This window comes from Heterocephalus glaber, unplaced genomic scaffold, assembly GCF_053883595.1.
Source record: "Heterocephalus glaber isolate CG9 unplaced genomic scaffold, H.glaber_assembly_v1.0 deba00001060, whole genome shotgun sequence".
NCBI lineage: Eukaryota > Metazoa > Chordata > Mammalia > Rodentia > Bathyergidae > Heterocephalus > Heterocephalus glaber.
This window is the reverse complement of record NW_028258185.1, coordinates 2,321,677-2,343,843: the sequence shown is the minus strand read 5'-3', so window position 1 is coordinate 2,343,843 and position 22,167 is coordinate 2,321,677. Positions and strand designations below refer to the sequence as shown.

Sequence of the window (22,167 nt, the reverse complement as noted above, 5' to 3'; positions counted from 1 at the left end):
ATAACTCAAATGAGCTTCAACTGATGAATGGATAAAAAAGATGTTCTTTTATACAATGAAGTACTATTCAGCCATAAAGAAGAGTAAATGACACATTTATAGCTAAATGGATGCACCGTGAGGCTATGTTCATTTTTTGTACTGAGAATCAAACTGAGGACCTCATACTTACCTGGCTGGTGCTGTGCCAGTGAGCTACATCTCCAGCCCCAGTGAGGCTATATTCTTAGCTGAAATAAATTGGACACACATTTGCACATATCACATTGTTTCTTTGGTGGGAGAAATTGAAAGTAAATAAGGACCGAGATGCATAACAGGAAAAAAAGATGCATAACAGATATTGTGAAATAGGAAAAAATGTTCAAAAGGAGAGAGGAACTAGGGAGGTAGGAATGGAAGAGGAAGGAAGAAAAAAGAAAAAATGAGAAAAGAAACATAAAATGGAAATAAAGCTTTGTAAATAAGGAGGAGAAGAGGGCTTGAAGACAGGGGAGGGAAATGGGAAACAAAGGAATCAAGATATATCATGTACAGGCGGAAATACCCTATGAGGGATGTGATCATTACGTAGATCTAAAGTCTACCTATAAAATGTATAAAAATATATAACCATTAACTGCAGTCATGTCGATATACAATATGCCTCTGAAAGTTATTTCCCTGACTTTAACTATGTGCCTGTGACTAACATTTTCTCATGACTCCTCTCAAGCATCCCAGACATGGTAATGACTACACTACTCATAATTTTAGGTTATCTACCTGTTTAGGATCCTTTGAAAAGCAAATTTTATCTAGAAAATGTGAGTTCTAAAAGATAATTATAACAACAGCAATGACAAATAAATAGATGGAAATAGTTACAAGGAAAAAATTGTCAAATAATATCTAATATTTTTCTAAAGGACATTAAATAAGACCTAAATAAATAGCAAGAATATTATATTTTTGATACATACACAAAACATCAGAGATACATCAATTATCATCAAGTAGCTTTATTAAATTAAAGCCAATCTTCACATTTTTTGTATGTCAGAAGCATATTTTCAAGTATATATGAAAAAGCAATACAGGAAGAATATTTGATTTGATAGAAAATAAGAAATTGGATTTCTTGCCTTATGAAATATCAAGATTACAATATTATAGAGCTACATCAGTTAAAACAATATATTACTGCATTACAGAGAAAATTAGTATCAATTCTACCCTCACCTATATGAAGATGTCATTCAGAAAGGAAGCACTGAATACTTTACTGATGATAATTTGGCAATTCCTGGAAAAGATAATATCATTCAGTAAGTAGCGCTGAAATTATTGCTTATCCAAATGGAAAAATAAAAAAGTGGATCACATCATATTCAAATACCATTGAAAACTATCAATGCCTTAACCATGACAGACAAAATGATAAAAAATTTTAGGTAAAAATACATTTATGATATTACAGAGTTAAATACACATAGTGTATAGCCATGCATGGTGGCACATTCCTGTAATCCAAGAACTTTAAATGGTGAGGCAGGAGGATCACTGCAAATTCTAGGCCAGTCTGGGCAATGCGGTGAATTCAAGGACAGCAGGAACTACATAGTGATACTTTGTAGCAGGTAGAGAGATAGATAAACAGATAGATAGATAGAAGATAGATAGATAATAGATAGATAGATAATAGATAGATAGAAGATAGATAGTAATAGATATAAGATAGATAGATAGATAGATAGATGATAGATAGTTTATGGCTCTTGTGATCATGATGAACAGAATTTTAGATTAAATCATAGACAGAGAAAATAATGCAGCAGGCATGCTAAACACAAGATTTTTGACGCTGTTACCAGGTGACATGGCATTGTGGTGCACAGTAAACTTCTTACAAAGAGGATCACATTGTGAAATGGCAATAATGTGTAGTACAGTAAATACACCAACCAGGAACAAATTTGTGTACTATCATTATCAAGTATCAGATATTGTACATGATACCATATGTTTATAAAAACTGATAGTGTGTTAGATTTGTTTATACCACCATCGCCATGAGTATAGTATGGTATTGTATGTTACCATGGCTATCAGCATCATTAGGTGACAAAGTTTTTAGCTCCATTATAATTTAGGAGCCCACTTACCATCATATATTCCAGTTCATCTTTGATGAAAATTTTACATTCCAGTGCAAGATTAATTATGAACTAAGTCTAATTAATCTACCTTTACAGATGAGCAGGCAAACTTAGCAAGTTGAAATAAATTGTCAAAGAACCCACAGTTCCTTAGTCATTCCTATCAGTGGGACAAAATACCAACATGTACAACTTTAAGGACAGATTGATTTTGGCTCACAGTCTTTAGAGGATTCAGTCCATAGTCAGGTGGTTCCACGGCAGGAAGGGCAGAGGTAGAAGGGTCTGGCAAAGGACAGTTGTTCACATAGTGGCAGCCAAGAAGCAGGGAATAAAGGAAGGAACGGGGAAGGGTGATGCACCCTTCCAGGTCAAACCTCCAGTGAATGGCCTCTTCCAACCTGACCCAGGTTTCTAACAGCATATTCAGTCCTGAACTCTTCAGGGAACTAATCCTCTATTGAGTATGGCATCCCTGTGGTCCAATAGGCCAACCTCTTAACACATGACCCTTTGTGAGGGCAATTTAGATCTAAACCATAATACATAGCTATGGTATAGCACAGAAAGAATTTAAATTCAAGTGGTCTAATTACACAGTTCTCATCCTTTACCATTTGGTCTCTGCTAAATTATATTCAAGGACACTGGAGAGCCTTTATAAATCATTCATTATTTATTTCTCTTTGACTTGCTCCAGTAGTAAAAGCATCTGACATGAAAGGAAAGATGTTATTCTAGTGATGAGTTTCCACAAAGCCCTCAGCATATCTTTGTTCCTCAAGCTGTATATAAAAGGGTTCATCATGGGGGTGACCACAGTGTACATCACTGAGGCTACTGTGCTCTTTCTGGAAGAATGAGTACCTGTAGAACTGAGGTACACACCAAAACCTGTCCCATAGAACAAGGAAATGACTATTAGGTGTGACCCACAAACAGAGAAGGCTTTATACTTCCCACCAGGTGATGGAATTTTCAGGACAGAAGAGACAATTTGAGAGTAAGAGAAAATTATCCCAGAGAGAGGAACAACACTCAACAGGCCTGTCACCAAATACACCAGGATATTATTGATGAGGATATCAGAACAGGCAAGCTTGAGAAGATGATTGAGTTCACAGAAAAAGTGGGGAATCTCCAGGTTTGTGCAGAATGACAGCTGCAGTGCCATGGAGGTGAGGAGCAGAGCATCAAGGATACTGATGAGGAAGGAAAGGAGAACAAGCAGCCAACAGAGTTTGGGGTTCATGAAGACATTGTACCTTAAGGGGTGACAGATGGCCACAAAGTGGTCATAGGCCATCACAGTTAGTAGCATGTCATCCATACATCCAAAATTTATAAAAAGAGACATTTGTGTCAAGTAGCTCACATAGGAGATGACCCTACTGTGAGTTAGGATGTTCAGAATCATCTTTGGGACTGTAATGGAGGTGAAACATATGTCAGCCAGGGACAAGTTGGAGAGGAAGAAGTACCTGGGAGTGTGGAGCTGGGAGTCAGAGATGACAGCCAGGATGATGAGCAGGTTCCTGAGCACTGTGACCAGGTACATGGACAGGAACAGTCCAAAGAGGATGGGCTGCAGGTGTAGATCATCTGACAATCCCAGGAGAACAAATTTTACAGTATCTGATATATTTTCTGGTTTCATGTTATTGATAAATCTGGTAGAACAAAAAAAAATAAGAAAACAAACTCTAGAGAAACCATCTGAATTTTGTCTGTTTTAAAAACCAAAACAGGTAAGTTTTCCCCAGGAATATCTTTCTCCTCTTCCTTTTCCTTGCTTTGAACTTCCCTCAGCATTTCTTTTCCCACACACTCCCCATCCCAAGTTCTTCCATATTTATTTTTTTTAATTTTTATTTAACCTTTGATAATTATGCATTTTTATGAGGTATATTGTTACAGTTTGATATACATATGTACTATTTAATGATCAAATCAGGGTAATCAGCATATTCACACCATATATATTTATCATTTCTTTCTGGCAAAAGCATTAAAAACCTCCCTTCCGGCTATGGTGTATTTTTACCTATTTGGAAACACACAATTCATTGTTCCTAACTATAGTCCCCAAGTCTTTATTTTCTATCTGTACTTTAAAAAATATACTTATGGAAAATAAAATAGAAAGGAAACATTGCTGTGTTTTCCAAGGTTTGAGTCATTACATCAATTAATAAAAATTTAGAAAAGAGTTATGTTACCTCATCATTTTCAAGTTCTAGTCCATATCCTGCTGTCCCCATTGCTGTTGGCTTGTGTGGTGCATCATGGCAGGAGAGAGAGCACAGAAGTGCAGTAGGTCTCCCCTCACAGACAGGGAGTGACAAAGAAAGACAGGAAGAAACCAGGGTCCTAAAATCCCATGTAGGGCAGCCGCAAGTGCCCTTCTTGGCTCCAAGGAGGTCGTACCTTTCAAAGACTCCAACACTATCCAACAGCACTCAGCTGGGGACCAAACCTTCAGTACTTGGTTGTTCTGGGGCATGCCAGAGCCAAGCTATATGAATTACTCTGTCCTTTAAGATGTCTTCAGCCAAATCATTTTAGAATAAAAGTTTTAATGAGTAAAGTTTTGGAAAACACAGTTTTGGAGGCAAACCCTTCCTGTTTTATATTTTTGTGACTAAAGGTTTATTGGTGCAGAGCCATTCCTTCATGTGTTTGGGCACATAGCTCAGTGATATTGATACAGTTGGTAGTTAGACAGGGGTGGAAATGGGGACATGACAGCAGGACTACAGAAGAAAATTCTAAGAAAGGACATGGTCTAGATTTCCTGAGTTTCTATTCCACGGGCTTCCTGAGATGAGCACATCAAACCCACTTTGTGCATTCCCTTTCCTAGTCAGTCTTACACATTTAATTTCTACACAGTATGACGCTAGAGGCACAGACCCCAATTTAAACTGTAGTCACCCTGTCAGCCCAATGAAACTTTATGTCCATGCATTTGTATTGTAGTTTACCTCCCTACATGGGCTTTATCCACCATACTGCTCTGACCAAATCTGCATGAGTTCAAAAGCCTCCTTTCATGACATAAAGATGTTGACTCACAGTTTAAGGAAAGAAGCCCTGTTAATTGTCACCTCTGACAACTTCTCCAAAATCTAGGAAATCAAAAGAAAGAAGCTGTCCACTCTCTGCAGTTGCCATCTTTGGTGCTGAGCCCTCAACCTCACCCTTCGTGAGGGTCTAATTTCATTACTGAAAGTTGCTGTCTCAAGATCTGACCACCTACAACTCTCCCAAGTGTGCAATCTTACTCATAAAAGTTAGCCTTGTTTGGCATGCACTGTTTGTCCTTCGACACACATGCTTGCTAAACACAACTACTTGCTGTTGATGAGTCTCTTTCTGTGGACCTCCTCTCAAATCTTCTTGGGGAGAATCCAAGAGGCAAGGTTTCCACAAAACACAGAGCAGCACCCCAACCCGGATGATGCTGATGTGTGGGTATCAGTGGAGCTCTTGCCTGATATGTGCAAGGTCCTGAGTTCCATAAGTAATAATAATAATAATTTATTACAAGAACAAATTTAAAATATTTATACTTATCATACATTATCACTGATTTTATCAATAAGGGGAATACAATTACTATATGTCAATCTAAAATCCATAATAAAAATAACCAATTTGTTTCTAGTATTACTCAAAGACAAGCATCATATCATTAAGAAACTCGGAATTTAAAGGCATTTGACATATTTCACTGCATTACAGCTTATTTTCTCAAATTAATCTCTACTTTGTAGTTAATGCTATACCTACCCATTACAGTTCTTTCTTCCAGAGCTTATGAACAAATTTATAGGGCCAAGAATTTACACTCTGATGAGGATTGATAAGGAAACTATTGGCATACTTCTACAATTTGATGAGTTTTTCATGTGGCCCTGGAAGATTAAGATATTAAAATCAGACCAGAAGAAATATTTCTAGATTAGATAAGAGTTTGCTAAATGGAAATAATGTACTATTGATCCCTGGAGAAGGGCCAGAATTACTTAAAGAAAAAGAAAAAATGAATTGGCATGTGCTGGCAATGTCACAACACCATTTCTTAAGGAATTTCTGCTAACAGTGTCTGAAGAGCCAGCATAAAATGCAGAATCACAGCATGTGTGCTGTTCAGTGATGCAATGAACTCACCTAACATGGGCTTCCTGCTTCATACACTTTGTCTCTGAACAAGAGAAGACTTCCCCTGTTGAAATACAAATGACTATAAAAACATCAACCATCCAGGTATAAGGCAGGGATTTGAAGAGTTACAGATCCAATCACAGATTTGGCTATTGTGTCCTGGATCTGTGGCTCATGAGATCCCTGAAGCTTTCTAAGCAGACTCAGTTTTCTCACTTGTATAACAGGAACTGCCTTAAAAATGTGCAGTGATGTGCCAGAGAGGAGAAAGAAGTCAATGAAAAGTATCTACTCATAGGAACAGAAATGACTGTTCCCATCAGTTTCATTTTTACTAGTGCACAACCCTGGATCCTTAGGAGAGAAGTTGAGGGAGACAGGTAAAGAGAAAGGAAGCAAGAGTGACAGATCAGGTTCACCTTAGGCATCAAGTGTCAGAGCTGAGCAAAGCAGGACTGTGTATAGTTTGGGCTTGTCATTTTTACTAATAAAACTATACAAGAGATGAAAAAAATGAGAGTTTATTGGAAAGTATGTGAAAATGAAGAAGTAAATACCTTAAGAGGGTCACAAATTAGTTTGGAGTGTCATTTTTACCTTGAACCAACTGAACTTTCTCTTATCTCATAATGTCTCAAAAAAAACACACAAAGAGGGATGGGTAGAGAAAGGGAGGGAAAGGAGGAAGAAGGACATGGAAGAGAAGGAGTGATGGAGAAAGAAAAAGAAATGGACAAAGAGAGAAACGAAAAGGAAGGAAGGGAAAGACTTTTCAATACTTCCTAGCATTTATTGCTCAAATGTCAGATTACCTTGAAGATGCTAAAAAGGAATTGTCCATTTACTCTCTGAATATTGAAAAATGGAAGCAGAAGTTGCCCCAGATGAGACAATGGACAACAAACTCCAGAAAAGAGGTATCATATCTGGATGGAGGCCCCAGTGTGTGTTTTCTGACCTGAGCAAGGCTACAGATACAGTGGTTTTATAGTGACTATTTGCAGTCTCAGTGGACCTGAGGGTCCTATTTTCAAAGCTCCTCTCTAACCAAAGGTGCAGGGGCATCTATTCCCCAAGGCAGCTCAAATCTTCAAGGCACACAGTACCATCAGTGATGTCCTGACCCCGAGAGCCAAAGCACATGTCATTCTTTTCCTACTGCATTTCCCCTTATCTCTGGGAGGGCTCAGTCTGGGATCTTAGGGTCTGACCTCTAGGGGGCTCAGGGATTCTTCTAAAATAACATCCCAGCTTAATATGATCACTAAAGCACTAGAGAACCAGGGCCCCAGGGGACCCCAGACAGAATCAGGGACGAATCAGGGGACCAAGTCCAAACTGACACTTTCAGAAGTGCTGTCTTTTTGAAATTAAAGTCCCTTCATGAATGAGGCTGGAGCTCTCACAGCAGAGAGATGATGAAAAACTATTCACTGATTACATGGAGAAGTTTTCAGGGATTTCCTGAAAAGCAGATTTAAATGTACACTTGCTGGGTGTGTTGACTCATGTCTCAAATACCAGCGCTAAGGAGGTTGAGGCAGGAGGATCACCATGAGTTCAAATTCAAGGCACATAACAAGACCCTGTCTAAAACCATTCTTAGAGTGGTGACAAAAAAACACTAACCATAAACAAGTCAACATTTGACTATGTCTAGCACTATATAGACAGCAACCCTCTGCACAAATTCTGCAACCTTTCTGCAGTAAAAATTTAGTTCAAAATTAAAATTTAAAAAAATTGAAAAAAACCAAAGCCAAGTGTGATGGCACAGACCTGTATTCTCAGCACTGAGGAGGCTGAGGCAGGAGGATAGATAAGTCAAGGTCACTCTGAGGTACATACAAAGTTCAAGGTAGCCTGAGCTAAGTAGTGAAAATCTGCCTGGAAAACCCAAACAAGCCAGTCATGGACGTGCATGCTTGTAATCTCAGAACTCAGGAGGCTGAGGCAGGATGTTTTCCATGAGTTCAAGGCTAGCCTCAGCTACAAGTAGTGAGTTCAAGACCAGCCTGGACTACATAGCAGGACCCTGTCTCAAAAAATAAAAAAAGAAAAAAGAAATAAAACTAACCAAACAAACAAAAATTAAAACAAAATATGTATACATCTATGTGTTGGTCACAGATAAGAAAAATGATGCAAGAGATGACCAACACAGCAGGTGTATGAGACTGCTGTCAGTGTGATATGGCATTGTAGATTATGGTAAACTTACAAATAGGAGTACTTTCTGAAACAGCAATAATGTGGGTACTACAGTATATATACCAGCCAGAAACAAAGATGTTCACTATCATTATCAGTATCATACACTGTATATAACAACATTGCCATACTCTTTTATAATGCATTAAATTCATTACAACCTTTTAGGAATACAATATGATGACATTCATCATTGGAAATTTGTACCTTTATATGATATAGTTTGGTACTTATTTTTTCACATTCACCTTCACTCCCTTCAAACACTTCACCTCTTCCTATTTACAAAAGCTTTCTTTCCATTTTTTCCTTCTTTCTCATTTTTCTTTCTCTTCTTTCCTTTCCACACACTCCCACTCCCTGGTTTTCCTTCCCCTTTGAACATTTTCTTCATATTTCACAATATCTATAATATATTTTGGTGCTAATTTACACTTTTAGTTTCTCACAGCAGAGAAACTTTTCAGTATTTAAACATGTGTGTCCTATTTCACTTAAGAGTATGGCCTCAATGTGCATCCATTTAGCTATATATGTCTATACTTTATCATTCTTTATGGCTAAATAGTATTCCTTTTTATTAAAAAACACCACATCTTCTTTATTCAATCACCAGTTGATGGGTGTTTGGGTTATTTCCAAGATGTAACTATTACAAACTGTGCTGCTGCAAACATGGTGCACTTATGTCACTGTGGTATGATTCTTTTAATTCTTATGGAAAGATACCCAGCGGGAGAATAGCTAGGTTAAATGGGACCTTTTTCTTCAGAAAAAGGTCTTCCATCTAGAATCTATAAAGAATTTGAAAAAAATCAGACCTCCCAAGTTTAAAGACCAAATCCAAAAATGGTCATCTGAAATGAACAGATATTTGTCAGACAAAAAGAAGAAATAGTAAAAAATCATATGAAAAAATGGTCAACATCATTTGTCATTTGAGAGATGCAAATGAAAACAATGATGAGATTCCACATCACCCCAGAATGAATGGCTGCTATCATCAAATAAATCAATAACAAATGCTGTTGGGGCTGTGTGGAAAGAGGAATACTGCACCACTGCTAGTGGGAGTACAGACTGGTACAGCTACTGTGGAAATCCATATGAGGTACCTCAGAGAATTAGGACTGGAAGTCCCACCTGACCCAGCTTTCCTCTGCTGCATATCTTCTTCAAAGAATTAAAAGAATCATACCACAGTGATATATTTGCACCCATGTTCATAACAACAAAATTTGTAATAGCTAAAACTTGGAAGCAACCCAACTGCCCATCAACTGAATACTAGATAAATAAAATGTTGCTTTCTAATAAAAGGGAGTACTACTCAGCCATAAAAATGAGAAATTGGAGACATTAATAGCTAAATGGATGCATATTGAGGTGATACTCTTAAATGAAATAAATAGGACACATATGTGTAAATATCAAATAGTTTATCTAGTGTGAGAAACTGAAAGTGTGAATAAGGGCTAAAATGTATAATAAATAACATGAAATAGGAAAAAAAGGGGCAAAGAGGAAGGGGAAGTGGGAGGAGTAAGGGAAATAAAGAAGGTAATACCATTAATATGAGAAAACAAAAAAAGTGAAAACAAAGTCTTTTTAAATAAGGAGAGATGGAGGGGTTGAAGGGAGTGCAGGGGAATGTGGAAAAAATAAAACAAGAGAGATTATGTAAAGGTGCAAATTTCCAATGGGGAATGTCATTATATTATATACCTAAAATATACCAATAAACTTAATTAAATAAAAACAGGTGAGCTTGATGATCTGAGCAAGTTCACAGAAGAAGTGAGGGATTTGCAGGCCTGTACATAAGGACAGCAGCAACATCATCAGACTGGGGATCTGGATATTCCCATGACTAACCAACAAAAAGAGCAATACATGTAGGAATCAGAGGTAGGGGCTTATGATGACTGTGTACCTCAGTGGCTGACAAATATCCAATAGTGGTCATAGGCCATCACTGCAAGGAGAAAATTTTCCTGGTATGCAAAAATTAAGAGAAAAATGATGGGTGAAGCAGCTTGTGTAAGAGAAACTCTTACTCTGTGTTGAGATGTTCACCAGCATCTTTAGGATCCTGCTAGTGTTTACACAAATGTCAGTGAAGGACAGGTTCGAAAATAAGTACTTGGGAGTGTGCAGGTAGTAGTCAGAGCTGACAGTGAGGATAATGAGCAGGTTTCCTATAGTGGTAACCAGGTACATGGCTAGGAACAGGCTAAAGATGTGGGGCCGCAGCTCTGGATCATCTCTCTGTCCTGGCAGAAGGAATTCTGAGACAGTTGTTTTTTATTTCTAGCTCCTATGTATACTTGATTTGTTGAAAAGAATTGGTGAGTAGATTAAACAATATATTGGAGAAGTAGCATAACACAAGGATGTATGAGAAAAGCATGCTGGTGACACCATGATATTTGAAATTCATCTGTTAGTCCCAGCAGAAGGAATTCTGAGACAGATGTTTGGTTTATGGGTTCCATATCCCCTGGATTGATGGAAATGATAAGGTGAAAATTAAGTGAATAAATAGTTTATATATAAAGAACAGATGCATCTCCTGGAAATATAATAGTCATACAAATTTTTTGTACAAGTTACATTTTAAAAGGCTGGTGATGAGAACCAGGAAACCATGTGTTATGATTCACGATGAATTGAATATTTCTAAATCTTGACAATCATTGCTTTAAGAAATATTTTCCATTTATATTAGCCAGATAAATACTGAAAGCTTCACTGACATTCTCCCTGCTTGTCTTGTCTCAATTCTACTCTAAGTTCTGTTCTCTTGATTTAACACCAACTCTTTTTCACAGTTTTGTGACAAGATTTGACACTGTAACACAGAATAAGACATGGATATTCCTTCAGACATATTCCATGCCCTCAGTAAAAAAGCAAAGTGAGCATAAACTCATCTCGTTTATTTCTAGAGGAATGGTTTCCAGTATTGGTACAACTCCAGTCACATGAAGGCCTTGTCAAACTATGAGTGAGACAAGTCCCATGTGGACAGGTCCCTTGTGTCCCATGTGTCCCATAGGAAGGTCCCAGTGAGACTGGCCCCATGTTACTACAGGGAAGCATCATGGACACAAAGCACAATGTCTATGTTTGGAAAAGACAGAGATATAATGGTCTGACTGCTCATTTGAATATTTTGAAAACACTCTGCTAATGCGTCTGAGTCAGCAGAATTAACATTTGGAAATGACCCAGAGGGTCTCATGATTTCCCTTTTAATACTGAAGGTTTTTTCCTTAGTATAGGCCCAATTTTCTTCTTGATTTTTAGGTATGGCCACTTCTGCACATTAACTTGATTAAGTGGAAGGTATATATCAGGGCAGAACATAGGGATTAGGAAGCTGCAGGGTGAGACTTCCTTCCTCAGAATTTTCACAACCCCTTTCTCCCAGAGGCTAGGACAAACTTTCTATATAGTCCTGCCTTGTTGGTTTCTCTTGAGGGAAACTGGAGACCCTGGAAAGCACTGACTTTTAAAGAAAGAAAAGGAGACAGCCTGGGGGACAAGCAGCAGTTTAATTCCTCTGGCACTATTTGACAATCACAAAGGAAAGAAGCAAGGCTTTTATACATGTAGGAAAGCAGCTTAGTTATTCTGGCTGTTGTCTTTCTGATTTTCACCTCTGATGATAACCAGTGACTTTAAGTGACTCATAAAAACTACAGGAGAATTCACAAGTCCCCTGTTTCCATTCACCAATCCCATACATCAAAGAGCACACCGCAGCCCTCTTCTTATCAGATAGTATCAAGAGAGCAGGGCAACTTTAGCCAAAAATCAAGCCCACCGGCCCACCATAAACATCACAGATATGCATAGTGAGTCATTCTCTCTTACCACCCATAGAGTCATTGGGTCAAGATCCTCTGATCCCAGAAAATGGTAAATAAGAAAACTAGGAAAACCTGTTTTTCTCCTGTGAGATTTTTACAAGGTCTCAAAGTTTTCTGGCATTCTTTTAACAAACAGACTTGTGGAATTTCCCAGAAACAACTTAATTCTCTTAGTTAACAAACTTCTTGTGATCTATTCTTACAATTAGATAGCTGAATTCTACCATTTCCCACAATTCCCCCTTTTTTATTTTATTTAGGCTAAATTCTTGATTCTAATATTGAGAAGATCAAGAGACAGGATCTTGACAGGCCAGGAAGGGAGACGTCTTATGTTGGCTCAATTTGATGTCTGGTCCTTCTATAATTTTATAAAACAGCAAGAAATATAGTAAAAGAGGAAATAATATTGAAAAAAATCATCTTTAAATTTATCAATCATTGTATAAAGGGAACAGAGATGGTTTCTGTTTTTGTTTTAGCATATAAGTAATTCCTTTTTTGGGGCACAATCCCACACAGTAAGGTAGGCATTGTATGCTGCAACATGATAACAACAAACATATGATAACAATTATGACTACAAGAAAAAGCTGTTTTAACCATTGCATATTAGGCAACCATGGAGTTAACCATTGAAACAAATCCCATCCTAATTTTTCATTATGTATTTTCTCTGTCAATTCATCTAATTGTTTTATTTTTTCCTGAATCCCTGGGCTATTGTCAGTCATATTAAAACAGCACATATTTTTTATTTTTTCACATCCTTGATGATGGAACAAGAGTAAGTAATCTATTCCTGCCCTGTTGTCTAGTATAGCCTGTCAGTGTTCTTGGAACTCCTGATTAATTAAAGCCAAGGCAGATGAGGTAGCGTTTAAACCTTTGACCACCTTGTATGCCAATTTTCATACTGCCTTTTCTGCATGAATTCCTATGGCAGGCTGCACAAGCACAGATGCTATCATAGGTATTACTTGAGCATCTGTCAAGAGACCTACATCATCATCACATCCTGGTTCAGTATAGGGTGACCAACATTTAATTCTTTTGGGCACTATCAAATCAGTTTGATCTGGCAATATTATGGCTAAGCGACTTAGGCAGCGCCGAGTCTCAGACAAGCAAGCAGGTATATAATTAAACGTTGCTCCTTCACATGTATAAAACCATCCTGATGGTAGAGGTATATGACCATCATTATATATGATTTCTTGTTCCTCATAACAGGTCATTTTTTCTAACTTCTGTAATCTTAGACATTTTGTGGTACAATTTTTATATATAGCACATTGTGTATTGTTTAACATAATCATCTGAGGTGTATAATAACTTAATAGCATTTTTTGGTTTAAAATAAGAGACAGTCCCCCAATTGTAACTATCTTCATATGTAAGAATTTTTTTTCTGGAATATCTTTAAACAGGGTATAAGGTTGTATCAGGCTCAAAGGAGTGCACACTGGGATGAGACAACTCCCTAATACATAATGTAAATTTACATCAACATTTAAACAAAACTCAGACAAATTAAGTGATTGTGCCAGCTGAATCCAAACAATACCAGCAAGATCTAAATGTTTTTGGGGTAATATTGCCGATGTTCCAGAAAACAATGACTTAAAAATAATGATCATAATTAATGTTGAATTACGGGTCAATATAGCAAACATTATTATTCCCAACAAAAGTAATCTATCAGTTTCCCTTTTTACTTCTTGGACTTTATAAAAGTTTTTGTTTGAATCTAAGAACATTTTGTTAGAATAGAGAGGGAGACTCCAAAAGGAATCATGAATATATATTATAGGTTTTACATTTATCCAATCTTTAATTATAATAGTACTAGTATCATTTTGAGGGGCTAAATAATCACAATCAGACATACTTACACCTACCTGAGCAGTGGATGAATTTAACAGAGATATCATAGTAAGGAAGAAAAGTACTGAGCGTCTAGGCTCGGGGCGGGGGGGGGCCGGGCCCATAGATGACATGCAGTCTCAAACCTTTGTAACTAGGTTAGTTAACATATCTCAATCAGGGAGTTTGGAAGGGTATTTAGCATGAGACTCTTTCTTTTATTCTTTGGTTTAAGAGAGAGCTTTTTAATTTTTTGAACAACCTCTTTTTCCAATCTTTCTGAAATAGTGCTTAAAGGTTGTCCAAGTACTACCTATTTCTGGAGACCCACCATCCAGGCCATTGTCTTGACTCTGGAATCCACTTTTTCGTTCAGGAAGCCAGACCTGGGTCACTCCGCCATCTGTGGAAACACAAGCATATCCCTTCCCCTTTTCAAGCATTTGTCCTGATGTCCAATTATCATGATCTAATTTTGCCCAGACTGGTTGAGGTGATTTTGAGTCAATTTTTTAAAATGTTTTTCAGCCCGAGATTCAAATTCCACTTGTGGCAAATTTTAAAAATTTAATGTAAATAAAGTAATAGGTAAAAGTTGATGTGGTGTTTGTATTAATTGTTTCATAAATTTCTTATAGGTTACATTTTGCTCTTCACTTAAGGAATCAATTTCCTTTTTCCTGTATTCCTTTTCCCCTTATTCCTCCTTTTTTATTTTATTTAATTGTAATTTTAAAGTATGATGAGTTCATTCTACAAGTGCCTGTCCCTGAGGATTATAAGGAATGCCAGTAACATGTTTAGTATGATATTCTTGTAAAAAAAATTTAAATTTTAAGCTAGTATACACAGGTCCATTACCTGTTTTTATAGATCCAGGAACTCCCATTATAGCAAAACATTCTAATAAATGAACAATAATGTTTAGTTGATCCTCCTATATGAGCAGAGCCCTATTATGAATTTGGAATAAGTATCAATGTATACATGTAAATAACAGAATTTTCCAAATGAGTAACATTCATCTGCCAAATTTGATCTGGTTTTAAACCTCTTGGATTAATTCCCAATGGCCCTTGTTTTAAGTGTAGTGGATAACAAGTTGGACATGATCTAATAATTTTATGGGCTTGGGAATATGGATTTTTATATCTGTGATGTAGCCTTCTTGCATTAGTAGGTAAATATCATGTTTGTGTTGAGCATTGTTGAAATAAATTAAATTTTTGTTGGGACGTGTCAATCTGCTTAATCATTGCCAAAAGTTAAAGGTCCAGGCAAATTGGAATGTACCCTTATATGATTACTATAGATAGGCTGTTGTCTTTTTCTGATCAAGGCTTGAATTTCTTTAGTTAGAAATTGTACTATGGATGAAGAGGTGCATATAACAGCAGTTTCTAATTGTTTAATCAAATTAACCACATACATTGAATCTGCAACAATATTAATAGCTACATCAGGCTTCCATTTTAACAGAGCTAAGACAGCAAATAAATCATTTTGTTGTGCCATATGATATGGGGTTAATATAACCTTTTGTTCTTTGGTAAATGGTAAAATAACATTATCTGGCTCTTTTTCTAACATTTGTCTGCTTCTGGTTTTTCTTCCTAAAATTAATTTACCAATTATACTAACATATGAATTAATAGAAGAATATTTATGTTTAGAATGTATCCATTCTAAAATTTTTTGACCTTGAATCAAAACTGCAGTAGGATATAATTTAGTGGGAAGAATCATGAGCCTTATAGCCAATTCTGGATCAAATCTTTTTAGCATTTTATTTTTAAAAGCTTGTTCTACCAATTGTAACCTTTTTTTTTTTTTTTTACCTATTTGAGTAAGAATTTGGGGGCTGTTTAAATCTGGATCCCCTTCAAGAGTATTAAACAAACTTGTTAGATTGTCACTAACAATGCCTAAAGCAGGACAGACCCAGTTAATATTGACTGACAATTTTTGAAAATCATCTAATGTTTTTATTTTTAAATTTTTTTATTTTTTATTTTTTATTTTTTCCCCATTAACTTTATTGATACATTTTAGGTATACAATACAGTTACATTCATCATTGGGATCTTGTACCATTACATGAGTATCTTGGTTCTTATTTATTTTCCCCCTTCCCTTGCCCTCCCTTCACCCCCTCCACCCTTCCCTAATTGCAAAGACCTTGTTTCCATTTTTTTCCTCATCTCATATTTTTTCCTTTCTCTTTTTTCCCTTCCCTACCACTCCCAATTCCCCTGCTCTTTTAGACATTTTCTTCCTGTTACACAATATCAGTTATTCATTTTTTAAATTACAATATTAAGATCTAGGAGACATTACCACAGATTTTACAGAATTTAAAAGGATATAGAAAACATATTTCAAAAATCTGTTTTGAAATAAATTTGACAACTTCTAAGAAGTAACTTAGAAGACAAATTAATGAAACTAACTCTGGAGGAAATATAAAATTTGAATATCACCTATTAAAGAAAGTATATTCCTAGCTTGAAAACCTACCTATGTGACATCATAAACATTTTAACAGATAAATTATATCAAACATTTAAAGCAGAAAAAAGAAGGAACATTTCTCCCCTCATTTTAGGAACTCAACATTCTGCTAATCCTAAAACTGGATAAAGCTAATAGAAGAAAAAGGTATGAACATAGATAGAAATTTGTTAACAAAACAAACTCTTAGAAGTCAGATCTGGCAGTATGTAGAAAGTGGTTTTATTATAGGGATGGCAGTGTCGGTTCAGCATTGGAAGATCCACCCCCAAAAGTCATCATTTTAACAGAGGAAAGGAGAAAGCCATATGATCCTGTCACTAGTTGGACAAAGAGTATTGGACTAAATTCTACAGCTGTTCATGGTAAAAGCTATCAGGAGACTAGAAGTAGAACAGAACCTTCTCAACAGATCAAAGACATGTACTCCATACTTCCAGCAAAATCTCCTTCTATGAATGGAGATGATACAATGCTTTCTCCCTAAAGTGGGGAACAAGGGCATATATGCCTACTCTTCATCTGTCCATTAGACTTTGAAACATAGGTCTAAACCAAAAGAGTCTGGCAATAAAATGACACAACTAGGATAGTATGGACTCGGCCGAAGCAAAATCTTTATATGTAGATGAAATGATCATCTACAGAGAAAATACTAAGAAATCTCTAGGAGCCCCTAGAACTTGTACTTGAATTTAGCAGGATTAGAAAACACAAGGTATATATAAAAATTCAGGTCTGTGTATACTTGCTATAAATGAAGGATTGGATATTGAAATTTAAAAGTTATGTAGGAGTACAAAGGACCCAGAAAAGCCAAAAACAAAAACAAAAACAGTGTTGGAAGACATTTAGCACCCAATTTTAAGACTTCTTCTAAAGCTACAGTTATCAAGGCAGTGTTGGTGTAAGGAAAGACATATAGATCATTTGAATAAAACAGAGAATCTAGAAATAGAACCACACATATATGGTCCACTGAGTTTTGAAAGATTATTTAACATTCGCATTTTATAGAATATAAACTCAATTCAAGAGCCGAGGAAGAGACAATGTCTTCAGCAAATGGCACTAGAACACCTGGTATCTGTATATAAAAAATTAATCTCAACCCTTTTTTTCCATACAAGGAAATAACTTGAAGGGATCTATGAACCTAAATAAGAAAGCTTAAAATTATAAAACTTTAAGAAGAAATTATAAGGGAAAATATTTATGAATTCAGAGTAGGCAAGAACTACCTAGGATACAAAAAACATGATGTATAAAAGAAAAAAATTTGATGAGATTCCATCAGAATTTAGAACTTTAAATGACTTCATTAAAATGAAAAGTAGTCCTTAAACAGACCATATTTACAATGCATATAACCTATGAGCAGAATATACAAAGAATTCTTAGAGCTCATTAATAGACAACCCAATTAAAAAGTAGACATAAGACAATGATAAATAGCCAGTATAGCACAAGGAAGGTGTGCAACTCTAGAATCAGAAAAATACTAATCAGTACAATAATAAGATTGAATTATACACTCATTCGGGAGATGAAGTCAAAAGTTTTAAAAGCCTTGTCATGACTTTTTCTTTTGGTTGGATTCTCCCCCTTTGCGTTTAACTTGTCACACCCAATGGATTCATTCTGCTGGGCTTCCTGGGGTTGTGATCCTCACTGTCTTTTCCTAGGGTGTTGTCTAAAATTTTTTACAGTGCCGGTTTGGTATTCACGAAGTTCCTGAGGTGCTCTTTATCATCAAAGTATCTTATTTCTCCATCAATTTTGAAAGATAGTTTTGCAGGGTACATCAATCTGGCTTTGGAGGCTGTTTTCCTTTAGGGCTTGAAATACATCACTCCAAGCTCTTCTTGCCTTGAGGGTTTGCACTGAGAAGTCTGCTGTGATTCTGATGGGCTGTCCTTTGTATGTGATTTGTTTCTTTTCTCTCACTGCTTGTAGAATTTTATTCTTCTGTTGGATTTCTGGAATCCTAACTATTATATGCCTATTTGTAGATTTTTTTTTGATTAAAGCTAGCTGGATTCCTATATGCCTCACCTATCTGTATGTCAAGTTCTTTTCCCCTCCTTGGCAAGTTTTGTGCCATCACCTCTGTGAAGAGTTTTTTTATGTCATCTGCACTCTCTCCTCTTTCCTCACTGACTCCAATCAGTCTTATGTTATTCTTCTTTGCATCGTCTAGCAGCCTCTGGATTGATTTCTCATGTTCCCTCATAATTTTAAAGCAATTTTTCTTTTCCTCCTCACTAATTGCAATCTTATCTTCTATATGTGAAATTCTATCCTCACATTGGTTCATTCTGCTGCACAGACTTTTGATGGAGTTTTTAATCTCTTGGAAATCTGTTTGCATCTGTTTTCTGGATTCCATTTGTTTCCTTGTTGGGATTCCATCATGTTCCTCAGGTCCTCTATTTTTTTATCTGTGTCCTTTCTAGATTTATTAATCATGTCTTGTACCATGAGCAAAATCTTTGCTGTTATCTGAGTAATTATTTCTGATTTCATTTTTCCCAAATCCTCTTTTATTGCCAGTTCAGAGAGTCCAGGTGGTTGAGTATCAGAATGTTCCATCTCGTTTCCCTTTGAGGTTGCTGTAGGTGATCTGGAAGTCTGTTTTGGGGGTTTGTTTATGTGTCTTCTCATTTCCACGGGGGGGGGGGGTTGCTTCTGGCACCCACGCAGCTCACCTTCTCTGCCCTAGGAGCTTGGGAAGGCAGTAGGGGAGCTTCCTTCTGGGTGCTGGGGCCAGTTCAGTTCCCCTGCCCTAGAAGCTTGGGATGGTGGTGGGGGAGCTTCCTTCCAGGTGCTGAGACCAGCTGAGCTTCACTGCCCTAGGAGCCTGGGATGGAGGCAGGGAAGCTTCCTTCCCAGTGCTGGGACCAGCTCACCTTCTTGGCCCTAGGAGCCTAGGATGGCAGCGGGGAAGCTTCCTTCCTGGTGCTGGGACTGGCTGAGCTTCCCTGCTATTTGTTGATTTCTTGATAGCAACCATTCTTTCTGGAGTGACTTCTGGAGTGAGTCATTCTTTCTCAGTGTTGTTTTAATTTGCATTTCTCAAATGACCAGTGATGTTCAACATTTTTATATATTTATTTGCTTTACATGTGGAGAGGGTCTCATCTTTTTATATATTCTAGATTTTGGTCCTTTTTGGAGTAGCTGGTTAAATTTTTTTCCTGTTCTGTAGTTTTCTCTTCACTCTTTTAGTGGTTTCCTTTGCTGTGCAAAAGGTTTTTAATTTGATGTGGTCCCATTTGTGCATTCTTTTTAGTGTTTCCTGTGTGACCAGGGTTTTGTTTATACTCTTTTCCTACACCTATGTCTTCAGGAGTTTCACTTGTTCTATCTTTCTGCAGATTAAGTGTTTCTGTTTTTACATTTAAATATTTGTGTCATTTTGATTTTAGCTTAGTGGTGAGAGATATAGGTCTAGGTTCAAGCTTGGGCATGTGGAAAGCCTGCTTTTGCATCAGCATTTAGTAAAGAGGGTGTCTTTCTTCCAGGGAATTTGTTTGGTCCCTTTATCAAAAACAAGGTAGCTGAATGTGCTTGGAGGTGTTTCTACATCTTTTATTCTGTTCCACTGATTGTCAGGTCTGTTTCTTTGCCAGTACCATGCTGTTTTTATCATGATAGCTTTGCAGTATAACTTCAGGTCATAGATGTGATGCCTGCCCCCTGCCTTGCCCTTGTTACCTAGAATTGCTTTTGCTGTTCTAGGTCTCTTCTCATCCCCAATGAATTTTAGGATTGTCTCCTCTAGTTCTGTGAGGTATGCTATTATTAATATTATTTTAGTTATTTATTTTTGGTACCAGGGATCGAACTCGGGACCTTCTGCTTGTGAGGCAGGCAGCAGCACCATTGAGCTAAATCCCTGGCCCTGCTACTATTATTTTGATTTTGATTTTAAAAAATCTGTATAAGAGTTTTGGAAGTATGGTCATTTGCACTACATTGGTTCTATCCATCCAAGAACAGAGAGTGTCTTTCCACTTTCTGATATCCTCTTTTGTCTCCTTTTCCAGAATACTGTAATTTTCAAGGAGAGGGTCTTTCACATTCTTTATTAGATTGATTCTTTTTTTTTTTCATTAGATTGATTCTTAAGTATTTCATTTTTCTTGATGCTATCGTGAAAGGTACTATTTCCCTAATTTTTCTCTCAGTGAGTTTGGTATTAATGTAAAAGAATGCAATTGATTTTTTTTTTTTTTTTGGTGCTGGGGAGTGAACTTGGGACCTTGAGGTTGTGAGGCAGGCAGCAGAACCACTGAGGTAAATCCCCAGCCTTGCAATTTGTTTTTGAATGTTGATTTTATATTCTGCTATGCTACCAAATTTGGTAATTAATTCTAGGAGTCTTTTGGTGGAATTTTTGGGGTCTTCTATGTAGAGTATCATGTCATCATCAAATAATAATAATTTAACTTCTTCCTTTTCTACCCATATTCCTTTTATTTCTTTCTCTTGTCTAATTGGTCTGGCAAATGTTTCCAGAACTATATTGAACAGGAGTGGTGACAGTGGACATCCTTGTCTTGTTCCTCATTTTAGGGTGAAAGCTTTAAGATTTTTGACCATGTAGTATGATGTTGTGTGTTGGTTTATCCTAGATGGCTTTTATCAGATTGAGATAAAGACCTTCTACTGCAATTTTATGTAGGGTTTTTTTTTTAAATCATGAATGGGTGTTGAACTTTGTCAAATGCTTTTTCTGCATCTATTGAGATAATCGTGGTTTTTAACCTTGGTTCTGTTGCATTTATTGATTTGCATATATTTTTGCTTGTTTTGGTTTTTGTTTTGTTTGTTTGTTTTTGCTTTTTTGAGAAAGGGTCTTGTTATACAGTCCAGGCTGGCTTTGAACTTGTGATGATCCTCCTGCCTCAGCATTCTGAGTGCTGATATCACATGTGTGAGCCACCACACCTAGCTGATTTGCCTATGTTGAACCAGTCCTGCATCCCACAGATGAATCTCACTTGGTTGTGGTGTATGATCTTTTTGATAATTTGGTGCATTCTGTTTTTTGTTATCTTGTAGAGGATTTTTGCATCTATGTTCAATAAACAAATTGTTCTGTAGTTTTCTTTTTTTTCTTTTTTTGGTTGGATCCTTCTCTGGTTTTGGTATGAGAGTAATGCACACTTCCAGGAATGATTTTGGGAGTACTGTTTCCTTTTCAATTTTATTAAAGAGTATGAGGAGTAGTGGCATTAAGTCTTCTTTAAAATTCTTACAGAATTCAGCAGTGAATCCATCAGAACCTCAAATTTTCTTCATTGGTAGGTTTTTTGTTTTTGTTTTTGTTTTTTTAGTTCCTCAATTTCATTTAATGATATTGTATTATTTAGATTTTTTTTTTTTTTACCAGG

At 36.6% G+C, this 22,167-nt stretch overlaps 2 protein-coding genes across 2 annotated transcripts; one reads left to right on the top strand and one right to left on the bottom strand.

Moving 5' to 3' along the window:
• Nucleotides 1-2,814: 2,814 nt before the first annotated feature.
• LOC101723485 (olfactory receptor 7G3-like) lies at nucleotides 2,815-3,969 on the bottom strand. Its single transcript, XM_004872818.2, has one exon. It carries the CDS (start codon nucleotides 3,793-3,795, stop codon nucleotides 2,815-2,817), a length of 981 nt encoding a protein of 326 aa, XP_004872875.1. The 5' UTR covers nucleotides 3,796-3,969.
• A 2,024-nt stretch (nucleotides 3,970-5,993) lies between these two features.
• LOC110347224 (U6 snRNA-associated Sm-like protein LSm5) lies at nucleotides 5,994-6,240 on the top strand. Its single transcript, XM_021250621.1, has 2 exons — nucleotides 5,994-6,049; nucleotides 6,087-6,240. Exons 1-2 carry the CDS (start codon nucleotides 5,994-5,996, stop codon nucleotides 6,238-6,240), a joined length of 210 nt encoding a protein of 69 aa, XP_021106280.1.
• Nucleotides 6,241-22,167: the final 15,927 nt, after the last annotated feature.